The 16,981-nt window shown below is 53.6% G+C and overlaps 6 protein-coding genes across 6 annotated transcripts; 4 read left to right on the top strand and 2 right to left on the bottom strand.

The window, feature by feature from the left end:
* Positions 1 to 70: 70 nt before the first annotated feature.
* On the top strand, positions 71 to 1,051 carry UCRPA7_3773 (putative major facilitator superfamily transporter protein; the record flags this gene model as incomplete). The annotated part of the gene is made up of 1 exon (XM_007916346.1): positions 71 to 1,051. One exon carries the CDS (start codon positions 71 to 73, stop codon positions 1,049 to 1,051), a length of 981 nt encoding a protein of 326 aa, XP_007914537.1.
* A 699-nt stretch (positions 1,052 to 1,750) lies between these two features.
* Positions 1,751 to 2,773, top strand: UCRPA7_3772 (putative transcription elongation factor s-ii protein; the record flags this gene model as incomplete). Its single annotated transcript, XM_007916283.1, has 3 exons — positions 1,751 to 1,891; positions 1,965 to 2,708; positions 2,765 to 2,773. 3 exons carry the CDS (start codon positions 1,751 to 1,753, stop codon positions 2,771 to 2,773), a joined length of 894 nt encoding a protein of 297 aa, XP_007914474.1.
* Positions 2,774 to 3,199: 426 nt separating this feature from the next.
* Positions 3,200 to 4,360, bottom strand: UCRPA7_3771 (putative cysteine synthase 2 protein; the record flags this gene model as incomplete). The annotated part of the gene is made up of 1 exon (XM_007916193.1): positions 3,200 to 4,360. One exon carries the CDS (start codon positions 4,358 to 4,360, stop codon positions 3,200 to 3,202), a length of 1,161 nt encoding a protein of 386 aa, XP_007914384.1.
* A 526-nt stretch (positions 4,361 to 4,886) lies between these two features.
* Positions 4,887 to 6,538, top strand: UCRPA7_3770 (putative duf185-domain-containing protein; the record flags this gene model as incomplete). Its single annotated transcript, XM_007916331.1, has 3 exons — positions 4,887 to 5,208; positions 5,274 to 6,265; positions 6,329 to 6,538. The coding sequence occupies 3 exons, from the start codon at positions 4,887 to 4,889 to the stop codon at positions 6,536 to 6,538; spliced, it is 1,524 nt and encodes a 507-aa protein (XP_007914522.1).
* Positions 6,539 to 6,903: 365 nt separating this feature from the next.
* UCRPA7_3769 (putative alanyl-trna synthetase protein) lies at positions 6,904 to 10,158 on the bottom strand (the record flags this gene model as incomplete). Its single annotated transcript, XM_007916251.1, has 6 exons — positions 6,904 to 7,089; positions 7,146 to 9,551; positions 9,605 to 9,640; positions 9,698 to 9,724; positions 9,784 to 9,929; positions 10,077 to 10,158. 6 exons carry the CDS (start codon positions 10,156 to 10,158, stop codon positions 6,904 to 6,906), a joined length of 2,883 nt encoding a protein of 960 aa, XP_007914442.1.
* Positions 10,159 to 10,816: 658 nt separating this feature from the next.
* Positions 10,817 to 11,651, top strand: UCRPA7_3768 (hypothetical protein; the record flags this gene model as incomplete). The annotated part of the gene is made up of 2 exons (XM_007916356.1): positions 10,817 to 10,943; positions 11,011 to 11,651. 2 exons carry the CDS (start codon positions 10,817 to 10,819, stop codon positions 11,649 to 11,651), a joined length of 768 nt encoding a protein of 255 aa, XP_007914547.1.
* Positions 11,652 to 16,981: the final 5,330 nt, after the last annotated feature.

Genomic DNA, 16,981 nt, shown 5'->3' with positions numbered 1-16,981 from the left:
TGACCACTTTCAGACTTGGAGGTGGTGTTTCTACATGAATCTTCCCGTGGGCGGTGCAACCGTCCTCGCGATGATCCTATTCTTTCGCCCCAAAGCACATGCGCACGTATCGCGCACTTTCCTCGACCGTGTCTTTGACCTGGATATGATTGGCAATGCAATCATTCTGGGAGCGTCAGTCATGCTGTTCCTCGCGCTTGAATACACGACGATAGGCCACTCCTGGGGCAGCGCCCTGATCATCGGTCTCCTGTGTGGTTTTGGTGTGGCGGCTGTCCTGTTCGTGGCGTGGCAGTGGTGGAAACAGGACGGTGCACTCATTCCACCCTCCATCGCGACCCAGCGGACAGTAGCTGCCAGCTGCGCGATGGCTTTTACAACGTATGGAGCCTTGCTTGTGATCACGTACTTCCTGCCAATCTGGTTCCAAGCCATTCGAGACGACTCAGCGATTCGTTCTGGAATCAATATGATCCCATTCTTCGTCGTCAATGCCTTCTTCTCGCTGCTCGCTGGCGTCTTCGTCTCTGTCATCGGATACTATACACCGCCGGCGATTGTTGGGAGCGCTCTTGGCACAGCTGGCTGTGGCGTCCTGACCCTGTTGTCGCAGGAGACTTCCACGGTACAGTGGGTCGGTTACGAGATACTGGTCTCAGCCGGCTTCGGGTTATCAATCCAGCAGGGCTTCACCGCCGTACAAGCGGCCCTTGGGGCAGATGATATGGCCGTGGGCACGGCAGCTGTTGTGGCTTCCCAATCATTAGGCGGCGCCGTCTTTTTATCCGTCGGTAACAGCGTCTTCCAGAGTCAGTTGCAGAAGGCTTCTGATGCTGATGCGCTTCCTGGAGTTGATATACAAGAGGTGATTAATGCTGGTGCCGCTTCCTTCCGTACCGTGGTGTCCGCGGACCAATTACCTGCTCTTCTGGAGGTCTATAACAGGGCCCTCCAGCTCGTTCTGACCGTCGCCATACCGCTGGGTGGACTGGCTTTGGTAGCCTGTTGCTGCATGGAATGGCGATCTGTGAAGATCAAGCAGACCAAATAGAAGAATCGTGGAATGAATTAGTTGGGTAAGGCTTATCAAGTTTCATTGGTAGCTTTGGAAAAGAAGAACTCCAATTGAAGCCCAAATACAAGCTACATGTCTTGACTACTCCTCTGCCAGAGTAATAAATGTTAGTTCACCAAGGGTATCGCTACCTCCTCAAAAAGACATAACTACCTTTGTAGAAGGTGGTAGACCTAGAGTAATATACAGAACATTTGAGCGCTTAATGAGTATTACGACTTATAGCATTGAGTATCTTGATCCTCCAAGAATCAACGTTTATTATCCTAGTATGGAGTAATCTTAGGAGCCTTGAGGCTCATTGTCATGAGGGTGGAGCTGCGGACCCTTGTCGCTGCCACTTCGGTCTAGTGAAGGTTAGGCCTCAGCCTCGCCTCTGAATAACCTTCCCGCAACGGCTTTTTTCTCGCGCGGGACTTTTCGACACCTTTCTTTGTAACTCCTTGTCGTCCAGTTGTCGCGGTGTCATTCACTTGACAACCACGATACAATACAAAGCCACGTCACCTTCGCCATCCGATCTCCGATCTCCGATTTCTGATCTCCGACGCAGTTCACCACATCTCCTCCAGCTTCCTCCCCCACCCACTAGGGCTTCTCCCAGCCCGACGTCATCCTCTGACGACCCTCTGGCAAACTCATCGCTTTTGCGCCAGTTCTTCTATCATCGCCGAGATGGCCTCAGACGACAAGATCCTGGTCGAGAAGGCAGACAGCCTGACCAAGGCCGTCCGCAAGAATGAGCCAGCCTCAAACATCATCCCGATCCTCGAGTACTTCAAGAAGATCCCTCCCCCGAACGAGGATGCTCTCCGAGTAAGTTTGCGCGCGCAATCCTCCTAGTCAGCTCAGCGTGTGCGACATCCATCGCTCATAACCATGTCTATAGACCACCAAGATCGGTGTCGTCATAGGGAAGCTGCGCCATCACGGAGACAAGGAGATCAAGCAGACCGCGACCGAGATTGTGATGAAGTGGAAGAAGAGTGTCGATGCTGCCAAGAAGGCAAATCGCGCGCCCATGGCATCTCCCTCTGGCACCCCTGCTGCGCCCTCACCCGCCCCTGCTGCGAATGCTACGAGCCAGGTCTACAAGGGCGATCCCGAGAAGCGCACCTTTACCATTGATGGAGTCGACAACAAGCGCACCGGCGATGCGGTTCGCGACGGCTGCATTGGGCTTCTGTACAACGGCCTTGCCTATCGCTCCACTGACCCCATCGAGGACGTGCTCATGAAAGCGATCGAGATCGAGAAGGCTGGCTACGACCACTTCAACGGCCCCACGGATGCGTACCGGAAGAAGATAAGATCTTTGTTCCAGAACCTCAAGAACAAGACCAACCGCGAGCTGGGCATCAAGCTCATGGCCAACGATATCACAGCTGTGCGCTTCATCAAGATGACCCACGAGGAGCTGAAGTCCGCCGAGATGAAGAAGCAGGAGGAGAAGCTAGAGGCCGAGAACATGAAGAAGGCCCAGGTCCCCATGGCCGAGAAGAGTATCAGCACAGCCCTAACCTGCGGCAAGTGCGGTCAGAAGAAGGTCAGCTACACGCAGGCTCAGACCCGCAGTGCTGATGAACCGATGACTACATTCTGCGAGTGTCTGATTTGTGGCAACCGCTGGAAGGTGAGTGATGTTCCATGCCGACGGCGCAACTGGCGCACATTACTGACAATGATCAGTTCTCTTGAGCTACAGTCCTACGGTTGTTTTCATTTCTTCACGAGCTCGCATTTCGCATGGATCTTGCCTCTTGCAGTGGATGGCCGTTGACGAGATCATGACGCTTTTCCTTGTCTTTTCAGGCGTTTTCGTGGACTAGGGAGGCAGCAGAGCATTATCACATTTGTTGTAGGTTGGCCATCATTGGAGTTTCTGGCCTACTTTTTTGGAAGGGACCCGTGTAGATTGTGTTGAGAGTCCCAGGTGGGCTGCCTTAGACAGCTAACTCTGAGTTCAAGCACAATATGACACTGGTCGAGAATAGAGTCGCGTGTATCATAGACAGATCCGTTGCCGTGTTTGTTTTCTAAAAACTGCTGCTCGCTTGTACAGTGGCGTTAGAGATACGTCTCAAAGGCCTCCCGAGGTCTTATCTAAATATCATACAAGACCCGTCATCTCGCTGATGCCTCGATCTTGAGAAGCGAGAAGAGATCTAACGACTTATGCTCCTCCTCTAGCCCCATTTCTCCTATTTGTTTATAAAACTTGCTTAGATGCCTCGTCCCAGAGTCGCACAAGATGGTCACGACTTGGCTCCCCTCTGGTAGACTCATGGCAGTGACAACCGCTCCGACGCAGTTGACCGCGCTGCTGCTCCCAGCAAAGATACCGTCGTTCTCCACCAGCCATCGAGCCATCTTACAAGCCTGCTCATCAGTCACCTTAACAGCATCATCTATCAGCTCCCTCGCAGCCTCAAAGTTCTCGGTTACCCGATTGATGCCGATGCCCTCGACAATTGTGTCGACTTGCTGCCGCCGACGAGTACCCTCTCTCTCCGTATTCGAGTACATGACGCCGTGCTTGACCTTGTTGAACAAGCCGCTGCCCTGGGGATCCGCCAGCACAACCCGCACCTTCGACAAGCCCGCCTCTTCCTTCAGATACTTTGCGACGCCGGCAATGGTGCCGCCAGTACCTGCACCTGCAACAAAGGCATCGATGTGGCCGTCTGTCTGGTACAGAATCTCCGGGCCGGTCGTCTTCATATGCGCCGTGTAGTTCGCATGTGATTCGAATTGGTCCGCGAAGAACCCCTTGCTCTTCGTCTCAGACGAAGCAGTATGTTCCTGTGCTCGCCTCCGCGCGAGGTTGACAAAGTGGTCTGGTGATGTGATCGGCGCAACAGGTACGCGCTCCACCGTTGCGCCGAGATGATGCAGTAGATTCGATTTTTCAACGCTCTGGTCGTTTGGCATACAAATGTAAGCCTTGTAGCCCTTTGCGCGCGCCAGAGTCGCCAACGATATCCCCGTGCTGCCGACCGTGCCTTCATAAATGGTATCGCCCTGATCAGGTGTCAGGAGACCCTTCTCCTCGGCCACTTGGATCATGTTCAGGGCCACGCGGTCCTTGGGGCTGTTGCCAGCTCCATTGAGAAACTCTGCTTTGGCCAGGATCGTACGCCCTGTGGCCTCAGAGAGGCTGTGTATTTTAATGAGAGGAGTGTTGCCAATGCACCCTTCGATGCCCTCGACGACATGACCGAACTCGCCCAGGCTGTTCCCCATGTCGGACTCATGGTCCTCCAACTTTACTGGAGTGAAGAACATGCTGGACCTTCGCGACGCCCCTGAGCCTCGCCGCGGCCTGCGCTTCCTCTGTTCATATCTGCGCTCTAGATCTGGATATAGATCTTTGAAACCTAACGTCACTAAAACCCCGGCAACAAAGGCTACCGCGACGGCAGCGGTGCCGTACGCTTTGGGATGATCGCTTAAAGACATTATGTCGTCAGTGAGCAGACTCCATCACCGCCAATTATATTGAATAAACTAAATCAATAAAAGTAGCAATGGGACGTCGTTCAAATAATACACAAGTATGTACAAGTTGATGTCATAAGAGCTATGAATTCTGAGACTTCATTGAAGCCTCACATGCGACCAGTTGCATTGAGCTTCAGCCACACCGCCACAGTCGCAACCTTTTCTGCCAGGGTTCTGGACCCACCAACTAATGCTGCGCCAAGCCACAGCAAGCAAGCAAGAGCTTCCCCAGCTTCTGCCTACTTGCTCGCCATATCAGGATCAGGAAAGACTCTCTCCAGGCCACCTCTCCCGCCCACCCGCTCGCGCGATGGACTCTCCCATTGTGACGCAGCTATTCAGGCAGCTGTTCCGTCACCGAGCGTGCCCCTCGAGGCGGAACCTCGTCAAGCTCGCAACAACCATCCAAGATGCCCGCCAGTCCACACAGCGCCGAGGTATGGCGACCCGGAGGGACAGAGGAGCCACGACGCCCGCGCGTAACGAGAGCCATTGGCAGCAGCGGACGGACATATTCCCGGCGGACATGACGGACGAGTTCAAGAAATATCCAATGGTGACGGCAAAGGAGCTGAGGAGCTACAAGGAGCGGCCGCGGCGGGTCAAGATGCTCATGCGAGACTTCATTGAAGGTGCGTTTGCTTCCTTAAGGATTCCAGGTCCTATACAGAGCAATCTAACAATGTTTTGTCCTTAGACAGTTTATACAACCCACACTACGGCTACTTTTCGAAGCAAGTAGTGATCTTTAGCCCCGGCGAGCCCTTCGAGTTTAATAAAGTTCGTGATGATATCGAATTTCAAAATCTGCTCTCAGCCCGATACACCGAGTTCGAAGATGGTCTGGATGCAACGGCGCCGAGCGACACAAGGCAGCTATGGTACACGCCGACGGAACTATTTCGCCCCTACTACGGCGAGGCGGTAGCGCGGTACCTGATCGCTAATTACATCCTGACCTCGTTCCCCTACCACGACCTGATCGTGTACGAGATGGGTGCCGGGCGCGGCACGCTGATGCTCAACATCCTGGACTACATCCGGGCGTGCGAGCCGGCCGTATACGACCGCACAAAATATAAGATCATCGAGATCTCGAGCTCGCTTGCGGCACTGCAAAACCGGCAGCTGCTGGCCAACGCCGCCAGCCGGGGCCACGCAGGCAAGGTGGAGATCATCAACAAGTCCATCTTCGACTGGTCCGAGCCCGTCCCCTCGCCGTGCTTCTTCCTCGCCTTCGAGGTCTTCGACAACTTCGCCCACGACATCATCCGCTACGACCTGACCGCGCCCTCGTCGGCCGTCGAGCCCCAGCCCCTGCAGGGCACCGTGCTCATCGACGAGGGCGGCGACTTCTACGAGTTCTACCAGCCGACGCTGGACCCGGTCGCGGCGCGCTTCTTCGCCGTGCGCGACGCCGCCACGGGAGGCGCCTACCCGACGCCCTACCCGTCCAGCCGCGCGCTGCGCCTGCTCAAGGGCAACCTGCCGTTCGCGCCGAACCTCAGCACCCCCGAGTACGTGCCGACGCGGCTGATGCAGTTCTTCGACGTGCTGGAGCGGTACTTCCCCGCGCACCGGCTTCTCACGAGTGACTTCCACTCGCTCCCCGACGCCATCAAGGGGCTGAATGCGCCGATCGTGCAGACGCGGTACCAGCGGCGGCCGGTGCCGGTGTCGACGCCTTTGGTGAGAAGCCATCCCTCCCTTTAACGACGGAGTGGTTGAAATATATGCTAACACGAGCCACAGGTACACCAGGGCTATTTTGACATCATGTTCCCGACCGACTTCGGTGTGATGGAGGCCGTATACCAGGCCATCACGGGGAAGCTGTCGCGCGTGGTGTCGCACGAGGACTTCATGCGGCGGTGGGCGTACGTAGAGGAATGCGAGACCAAGAGCGGGGAGAACCCGCTGCTCAGCTGGTACAAGAACGCCAGCGTCATGACGACTGTATAAACCCCAAGTAAAACCAACCCATGTACGTGTAACAAACCATACCAGGGAGCAGAGTCACAGTGGACCATCAAGCCTCTATTGGGAAAAGCCTCGCCTTGAACAGAATCTCGCACAAACCCCAGATGTCTATAAATTCAGCACTGGAAACCACTACTCATACATACAACGAGCAAAGTGAGATCTTTGAGAGAGTTCTGTAATCATTGCGCCCTCCTTCCCCCTTGATTCGTTCACATTTACCGTGAAATGTCCCACGACATCAGAAGGATTGTTCTAGCTCATTTGGACCCTGACATAAAGCAAACAGCTACTGTAGAACAGCTGGGTAAATCCCGGAAACAATTTCGGTCCTCCGTGAACCGAGTCTAAATCTTGAGTTCCTCCATCTTCTCGAGGAGCCACTTCTCCGCCTTGGAGACAGCCTCGTCAAGTTTCTCGGGCTGCGTTCCCGAACCTTGCCGAGTGGGCTCCTTTCCACCGGCCTTGCCACCGATGATCTCGCAGACTGTGCCGGTCCACTGCTCGGCGGTGATACCCTTGGAAGAGAGGGCCTTCGGTGACGGATTAGTATTTGAAAAAGGTGTAGCATGGGTAGTATTCAACTTACAGTGCCAACGTAGACACCATGGACGACGCCCTCGTCCTTGCTTCCACCAAAGAGATAGACCGACTTCTCCTTGTCCTTAGACCGGAAGTGGTTCATCACCTCGGAAATAGCCTTGGTGTTGGCGGAGATAGGGAGGTGGCCAACGAACCACTTGGAGTCCTTGTTCTCGGGCGCCTTGAAGTGGTTCAGGACGGCATCCAGCGCAGTCTTCGACTCGGCCTTCTGCCTCTTCTTTTGCTCCTCAAGCACGGCCTTGCTGATCTTCGCAAACTGCGTCCGTAGCTCCTCCTTCGTCAGAGCAGACACGGTTAGTTGATTGAGATCCACCTGGGCGACCTTGACCTGGGCCTCCTTCTCCGGCCCGAATGGCAGCTTATCAATCGCATCGAGGCGGTTGGCAAATTCCTTTGCGTCACGTTGGACCTGGTGCGCAGCATCGCCCGTGTAGGCGACAATACGTCTGATACCCTTGGCAATTCCGCTCTCTTCAACAATGACCATGTCCTTGATCAAGCCGGTCTGGTCAACGTGGGTACCACCGCAGAATTCGACGCTGACCTTGCGCCACTCAGGGTTCTTCGGCTTCTCAAGGAGCATATCTACCTCAATACCAATAGAAACGACTCGTACAGGGTTGGGGTAGGTCTCGCCAAAGACGGCACGGACACCCTCAATCTGGCGAGCGAGGTCCAGATCTACATCCTTATAGTAGACCTTGCAGTTTTGTTGGATATATGAGTTGGACAAATCCTCGATCTTCTTCAGCTCTGGTATTGCGATAGCAGCCTTGTGTGAAAAGTCGAATCTCAGCTTGTCTTGATCGACAAGTGATCCTTTCTGATTAACATCGTCGCCAAGAACCTCGCGGAGCGAGTGGTTCAGAATATGGGTGCCGGTGTGGTTATTCCGAATAGGTGATCTCCGCAGCTCCTCATATTCGCAGATGACCTCGTCTCCGGCCTTGAGCTCTCCATACTCAAGGTATCCGTTGTGCACGATATAACCTCCGTATTCTTGGACATCCAAGACCTTGAACTCCGCCACATCGTCGATGAGAATTCTGCCAGTATCGGCGACCTGGCCACCAGACTCAGCGTAGAAGTTGGTCTTGTCAAGGAGAAGTCCAAGAGGTGTCTTGGGAGGGATATCCTTGCTCGACTTGACGAATTGCTTGCCATCAAAGATAAGCTGAACTTTTCCAGTCGAATCGCCCTTGCTGTATTTATCTTCTGAGTCGGGCCTGGGAATCTTGAGATCGTTTTCAAGCTCTGAAATTTGGTGGACGTTCAGCTTCGAGAAAGTCTGAACAGCCTCCTTAACTGATTTGCTCGCCTCGCGGGCCTTTTCCCTGGCGACGGAAATCTCTTCCTCGTCCCAGCCGAGGCCACGCTCTTCCGCCATCAACTTAGTAAGATCCTCGGGGAAGCCAAATGTGTCGTACAGTCGCCACACATCCGATCCAGCTAGTTTCTTCTCGCCATTCTTGATGGCAGTGTGAGCATACTTCTCGAATTGCCGCTCTCCTCGGTCAAGGGTGCGCTCGAATGCCTCCTCTTCCTCGTCAAGAATCTCCTTGATGTCCTGCTGCTTCTTGACAATCTCGGGGAACTGCTCTCCCATCTGTTCGACAAGCGCTGGCAGAATTTTCGAAAAGAAGCTTCCGATCTCGGCATTGAAGTATTTCCTCGCGTAACGGGAACCTCTTCTTAGCACTCGGCGGACAACATAACCACGGCCGTCGTTGTTCGGGACGGCACCATCCGCCATCGAGAAGGTGAGCAGTCTGATGTGGTCCGCAACAACGCGATACGCGGTGTCAACTCCATCGACATCATCCTTGCCGTACTTATCGGTGTACTCTCTCGCTCCTGTCACTTCCTGGATCTTCTTGAATAGGGGCGAGAACACGTCGGTGGCGTAGTTTGAGATCTTGTCTTGCAGCGCAGACACGAGACGCTCATATCCCATACCGGTATCGACGTGCTTCGCAGGGAGGGACTTCAGAGACCGGTCCTTTTGCCGATCAAACTGGATGAAAACGTTATTCCACACCTCCACAACGAGGGGGTCATCCTGGTTGACTAGATGCGCAGCATTGCGGCCGCCCACTTTGTCGTAGTGAATCTCGCTGCAAGGACCGCATGGGCCTTGGTCGCCCATCTCCCAGAAGTTGTCCTTCATGTTGCCCGGCAGGATATGGTCTTCGGAGACACCAACGGATTTCCACAGCTCTTTTGCCTCCAAATCGGGCTCCAGGCCCATCTCGGGGTTGCCCTCAAAGTATGTGACGTATAGTCGCTCGGGATCTAGACCGTAGACCTTTGTCAAAAGCTCCCACGACATCTGTACAGCCTCTTTCTTGAAGTAATCGCCAAATGACCAATTGCCCAGCATTTCGAAGAATGTCTGCCAATGAGTCAGCCCCAGCCTCCACTATGAAGCTCCCCAGTGTAACCTACGTGATGGTAACTGTCCTTGCCGACATCGTCGAGATCCTGTATACCACATTGTAAGCTGTCGTCCTAAGCATGATTGTCGTTGGTAGAGCCTACGTTGTGTTTGCCGCCCGCACGGATACACTAGAACAGGGTGTTAGCCAAAAGTTCGCAAAAGCGTAGCTGCAGAAAGCTCCAAGTACCTTCTGAGTATCCGCCGCACGCTTCAGATGGGCCATGTCATCGCTCTTGTTGACGGTTCCGAGGAAGATGGGCTTGAATTGGTTCATGCCCGCATTGGTGAAGAGCAAGGTGGGGTCATTGTGAGGGACGACGGAGGACGAAGGGACTGCATGGAGAGGCTCTTGTCAGCTGAAGAAGCTCAATGGAATGAGATTGAACTATCGGAATAGCCTCCATGTTCAAAAGCCTACGATTCAATCCCATCTGTGCGAGGTGACTGTGGTTGTGGTGGCGGTCAGGCTGGGAGACATACCGATGGTGTGGCCCCTCTCTGCGAAGTAGTCGAGGAAGGTCTTGCGGACCACGGGGGCAGTCCACTTGCCCGTGTAAGCCATATTGGCGAGCTGCTGCAGGGCAGAGGACGATGAATAGAATCGATTCCGTGCCCCGAATAGAGTCTTCGCGCCGGTACGGTACAGCCTCGCAGAAGCCGTGGTGTTGAGTATTCTGGTGGCGGTGGTGTTTGCTGTTCGTGGGGCAGAAATGGTGGCGGGAGCAGAGAGCGGCGTCGGGATCGGGACTTTTTTATGGCGGCGTGGACTCTGGAGAGTTCTCGAATGAGTCAAAGCTGCTGGTGCTGGTGCTGGTGCTGCTGGTGGTACTAAAGTCGACGAGCTGCTCTTGCACCTGCACCTGCAGCTCTGCCGAGGACGCAGCAGCAGCGCAGCTGTCATCCGTGACTCGCTCTCCTTCTCCTACCTTACTTAGTCACCCTCTCTCTCTCTCTTCTTTCCCATCCAATCTTGTCTCAAATCCTCAATTGTCAATACAACACCGCTTTGATGTGACTTCTTTCCCGAACTGATTGCGCTCGACGCTGCTATTGGCCTGTCTTGTCTCTCCCTTTCGGCTGTCGCATCGGAGGGCGATCTGGTTTCTTTTTTTCCCTTTTTGTTTTTTGTTTTTTAATTGAAGGAGAGTAAAATGATGCTGGTCTCTCAACACGGCCCCTCGTCGACTCCTCCCCCTCCAGACCAGTACCACCGGCCGCCGATGGACCCGGCCGCTGTTGCGACACAGCAAACACAGCAACACCACCGAGTGCGGCGCAAACGCAAGGCCGACTCTCAAGATGCAAACAATGAGAGGCTGTCCAAAAGGCTGAGCCTGCTCAATTTGGGTATGTCATTCATGTCACCTAAAATGCGCTGCGTCTTTGTTGCCCCCGGCCTAACATCCCCGTGTAGAGCAGAATGGCTCCAAGCTGTACGTCCCCGTCGAGAACCCCAAAGCGACCTCCCGCAGCCCTCTCTCTCAGCCGTCGCAGCCGCAGGCACCGCCGGCAGCACCACCGGTAAACCAGGACGACGACTCGATGATGCAGCTGGACGACTCCAAGTACAAGGTGTACATCTACAACATCGACGACGAGCTCTCCTCCGAGAGCGAGGCCGAGGACGGCAGGCTCGTCTTCCTGCCCGACATCGAGAAGCACCTGCGCATCAACCGCGTGCCCATCCCGCCGCCCATCCTGCCCAACAGCGACGGCGAGCTCGCCGGCATGCAGATGGTCCTCTACAACGTGCCCTCGTCCATCTCCGTGCCCCAGGAGCAGGACAGCGTGCGCAAGGCCATCATCGAGTCGCGCGCCCGCATACGGGCCAGGCAGAAGGGCGAGGAGCCCGAGAAGACCGCCGCCACCAGCAAGGCGCCGTCCTCGCCGCCGCTGCCCACCGCGCAGACGCCGCCTCTGGGCGGCTTCAGGCCACTCCAACTAGATACCATTCCCGAGGTACCGAACGGCGTGGCCACAACATATCCGCAAGCGTCGACACCGTGGGGGATGTCAGCAGGAGAACAAGACGCCGACGCCATGGAGATTGACTGATAGTCAACCGGAAGTTGGCACGAGAGATACCCATACACGGATCATCATTTTTCAAAGCAAGGTGTTTGGGCGACTTATATATATATCATGGCATCATGTATGCATTGTGAGTCTTTTGGTCTTTTGAATTGAATTGATTCTGTTTGATTAGCTATATATAAGAGCGTCTATTCCTGATAGCACAGTCCCCTTTGTGTCCACGAGCGAGTGCATTGCAGGTTGTGCGAGAGTAGAGATGATGCAAGACTAGAGGGCGAGGTCAAGGATCAATATCCATATGATATGCATTTCAGGTCGCCAACCCAAGATCGTGATGCAACTTTGCCTGTCAAGCAACTCGAGAACCCGAAAATCAAGCTCCTCCCAACTTCTGCTGTCTCGTTACTCGCTTATTATAAGCACCTCGTCCATACTGAAGATCCTCAAGGCCGAGTACCAGTGTGGTTGGCAGTCACTGCCGGTGGAGGTCCCGGCGGCGGAGCATAGTCATCAGCTTGCTGGTCTGCTGGTCGATAGGTAGGTTGCTGTCCCCATTGAGAAGGTGCAGTCTTGGTAGCGCCCTGAGGACCATCATAGACGGGTGGTCTTGCCGCATTGGGGTCGTAGACTGGGGGCGGCATGGGCATGTTGTTCTGCATGTTGTAGTAATCGGGGCGGTAATTGTTATAGCTGGACTGCGGGTACGCATAGCGAGGGTCGACACGGGCGAGCTCCGATCTGCTGACAAGCCACTGTGATCGTCATTAGTTACGGTACAGGGTGGAAGCCGCGATGAGATTACTTACTCTGTGGTATGCCAAAGGAGGCAGCCCCTTTCGCATTCTCTTCTTTGCGTGGGTGTATCCAAGGATGAGATACAAACCGAACAAGGTGAACAGCCCCAGAAATACGGACCACTTTACGATGTAGCCAGTCTGCAGCTTTTGTTAGTGATGGCAAGACCGCAGCCAAACAACAAGCAACTCACTTTCGAATACCAGAACGGAGAGCACCGTCCCTCATTATCACACACCCAACCATCGGGAATATGTGTCGAAGTCGCAGTCGCCGCTGTCAATCCAGCAGTCGTCTCCTGCCGGAGCGCCAACACAGGTGTCGCCATTATTATGATGTTAGCCGTGGTCGTCGTCGTAGATCAACTACGAGAGCCGTCAAAGGAGAAAAAGACGCGTGGTAGTGGCCGAGAAGCGTTGAGGGTATCGTGGAAACAAATACGAAGGAATTGATTAGTCTAGGAAAGCGCTGGAATGGTGGCAGATCTGGCAAGCACGAGACAGAGCCGTCAGCGAATGCAGCAAAATGAGGAAAGAAACGCCAAGAACTCGCTGCCAGGACGATCGTAGCGAACGCGCGGTCTTAAAAAGGGAGGTATACATGTGCGGGAGGGAGGCCGCAATCTGCACACCACCACCCAACCCCCAGTTCAACTACCGTCGCCACTCCACTGCAGCTCTCGTGCATCGCTAGCGAGCGGTCCCTAACGGGTGTGGCGCTGCTGGATTCTGCGGCAAGCCCACTCCCCTTCCGGCTTACCTGAAACAGCCCTGTAACAGCAGATTAGCGGGCTTGTCCACATCAAACGACCAATGAGGGTTCTTTCAACTTCACTTACACCTTGATATCACCTTTGAAGTAAGGAGAGAAAGAGCTATGTTCCTTGCAATGGTCTTCGTCAGCCTTCATAAAAGCCACAAGATAAGCCACAGAATCGAGACTGAAGCATGACGTGTGTCTGCTCGTTTCGCATTGCAGAACAATGCGACTTGCTGCTAGACATCGACCAATCTCAAGCCGGGACTGAAATGGAACACTCACAAGAGCATCGGCGGTCTACAGCCGCCCTCCCAATGCCTCCGCCGGGTACCGATACGGCCCGGGGTGGTACCAGCGCGGTCGCTCCCTGCTGGGAGGACGACCGGCCGCTCTCACCACCGCCGCAGGGCCCGGATCGTCTCCACGGGCGTCTTCGGCCACGACCTCAAAGGTCCCTCGTCGAATCGCCGCTGATACGCGGGCTTCCATCTCTTCGGCCTCGACGGCCCGTCTTCCCTTTCTCGGCATCTTGAGCTTGCTTTTAGCCTTCTTGAATAAGGCCTTGACCTTCGTCTTCATCTGGTCCAACATTTTGTTGTCTTTCTCGTCGATGATTGTCAGATCGAACGGAAGATAGACAGCCCTAGATGTGTTGAATAAAGTATGTGAAGGGGTTGCGCCTAGTTGAGATGCTTTGTGAGATTCTGAAAGAGGTCTGAGGCAACCACCAGACTTACCTGGCTCCCTCCAGATCCTCTTAACAACTCGAGACCTGCCTTGTCCGGGTGGTTCATAAATATGATCGACTTAAGAATCTCTTCGACTCACCCTCGTCACCCTCTAGTGAAGGCGACGAGGTTAGATGTCTCATCGTCACGTCTAACAAGGAAAACAACAGGAGTCTCAGCGTCGGCTTTCGTAGCTGAGTCTAAAACAAAGATATGGCGTATATATAAATTAGACAAGACGAAGAACAGACTGAGCGTACAGGTCAGTCATCTCCATAAATCACTTTTGAGAAAGTTACTCACAGATGTTCAACGCTACCACATGTTCCTCTTGTCATTATACATGCCTTCAGTCAGCCCATTGTGGTGAGCTGGCCAGATTTACTTGACTCGTCGCGCTTCCTGGCGAGCAGACCGGACTCAAGGGGGAGGCTAAAGTGTGACGTCTGCTACTAGATAGGGTGAGCTCTTCCAATCACTTGAAACAGATCTTAATTCTCTACGACGATTTTTTAGGTGCCTCCAGACGACAGACCGATGTCTTCTCTTTCCTCGGCATACCAACCGGGGAGCCATGCTGAAAGATGCATCTCCATCTCTCTCGAACACAAGAGAAAAGTCAGTTAATCCCTTAGAGCGTTCCAAAAGCAGGGCCAAAGATCCCGAAATCGACTCTCAGACGAACTCGACGTTGCCGCCCTCGATCAGGGCGACCCGCAAAGTTCATTGTCTCGACTTTTCAGTGCAAAAATGGTGCGATGCTTGTCCCCGCGTCGCTCATTTCGAGGGCTTCGAGGGCAGCCGCAATGGTGAGTCGCTCATGTATCTGCCGATCTCACCACTACGCAGTTCTTCTATTCCTTGTAGAGATACTCTCCAGAGCGCGTTTGCTCTGGAGGCTCCTCCTATACCCATGTTGAGACCAGGATAACTTTTCGCCGGTGGGTAAAGGCTACACGACGAACAGTTTGCTGATAGCTAAACCGAGAGACGACGGATTGAAAGGAAGATTAGGAGTGCTCAGCTCGATTCCAACTGGCGTGGTCTTGTCGTTGAGAGCTTGTTCAGCCTCAATGACTACCTCGTATCTCGTCAAAATAGTCATCAAACGCGCCTTGGCCCTCGGGGAGTGTTATAACCCTCCCTGTCTCAGGCATGGTGGAACTACACGACTGTGTAAGCTTATAGACGTTCATCCAACGACTGACCATCGCCAGCATGGGTGAATCTGGACCGGCTGCACTACAACATCATGTCGACGTCATGGTTCAGCGATGGCCGTGAAGATAGTAGACACCGGTTTCTCTATTGCCAACTCAATTAACCTCGTTCGATATATAATCTGCAAGAGAATGTATACATACACAATCAGCCGCTTGGTACTAGCAATAGCCTCAAGGCATCTATCTGTCCCATATTGCCACGGAATGAAGGTCATTCTCCCGGAAAACCACCGCAATGTTCTTGTTCATCACATCCATCAAGGCGAACTGCCTGATGAAGAGCTTTAAGTCACACTCTAGGAGACCAGACTCCTTAGCTTGCTCTTATCGTTGTCGCCGTTACTGCAAAAGTTGGCGATTGTCATATGCAGTCAGAGGCCGAGGATAAAAGAGTTGGTTGAGTCCACTATGCCTCGGAAGGAAATGCAGCCAAGAGGTGTTTCTGGTGCTGTTGAAGACTGCGTATGAAAAGTGTGCAGGTTCCGCTCCGATGACCAAAAAGGGGCAACCCAATTATTATTCGTCGAAGGTATTTGCACGAGAGTATCCGACTGAATCATCATGCTGATATGCTGGTATGATCAGTGTTCACCAAATATCCAGTCCGCGACGAGGGGAAGCCTCGCGCTGACATCGAGTGACACCAAAGCCGAAGCCCCCTCAACCGATATCGATGAGCTGAAAGAGGAGGCGTGCTATGAAGACAGCTGCTCTGAAATTGGACTCGCGTAGCCCAGAATCTCTACACACCCACCATTAGAATTGCCGACGGAGGATAAGAAGTACGGGTGCATGTGGTGGTTTCGAATACTCAGATCGCGCGCCGAGATGAATACAGCAGCTGCGTCGGACAGCACAACAGCTAACAATAACCAGTCTGGGACAACCGGAAGCCAGGAACTGGCGTTGAAGAGGCCAGTTTTGGCATGAGATGCGCCAGAATCATGGCTCTTTGTCCCGTATCCCAACAACGCGTACCTTAGGTAATCATCGCTGCTGTGGCGTCCAGTGTTTGACATTGAGTGCACGCCAGAATGACACTCAACAATCTTTCATCGGATCTTAATGAAGTTGATATGATACTTGCTGAACTCACGTGTCACGGCTGCTTGATGGGAGCGGTCACCACGAGGCTCTCGCACACTAAAACTAGGTATTAGTCGATGTTTATCATGAGGACGAGGAGTTTCATACGCGGCTAGTATCACCCCTTCGAGATAGGTACAGTTGCAAGGGGAAGATGAACTCTGGCACACTGCACGATATCTCCAACACCCAGCAGCGCGTGGCGACTCTAGGAGGGATGAATTGTGTCCCGCATTACTTGGGGAGTCGTAGAACAACGTCTGCGAACGATATCGACGAGTAGTGGGGGTGTGCTCGACTATCTCAATCGCGCCTAGTAAACTACAACTCTATTCTTTCATGACTTTACGCTCCACACGCCTGGTATAGCCACGGACGCTTTGATACTAATGTTAGAATGGGAAAATTAGTTGAGATTGTATCTACTTACGTACCAATCGTCGCCCGTTTGGCGTTAAACCCCAGCTTAGGGGACAGGTTAGATCTACTGAGCAGGAAGTATTCAGTTATGGAATGAGAAGTGAAGGGTATTCACTCACTTAGATCGATCGGAGTATAGCAACAGGGGGTTCAACGCCCTGGGGTCGACTCCTGTGTCATGGTGACGCATGGTTAGGTTCGAGACCGCCTTGTTGGCTTTGTCATCGTCTCGTACTTCCGCACCAGGTCCTCTTCCGGCATTAGTGTTCCGACCTTGAGCAACTCGGGGAGTTGCGGAGTGGCCAAGTCGTTTTTGAGCAACTGCTCCTTCTTGGTGAGC

Source organism: Phaeoacremonium minimum, assembly GCF_000392275.1.
Source record: "Phaeoacremonium minimum UCRPA7 unplaced genomic scaffold PA7_03_scaffold_290, whole genome shotgun sequence".
NCBI lineage: Eukaryota > Fungi > Ascomycota > Sordariomycetes > Togniniales > Togniniaceae > Phaeoacremonium > Phaeoacremonium minimum.
This window is presented reverse-complemented; position numbering and strand designations above follow the sequence as displayed.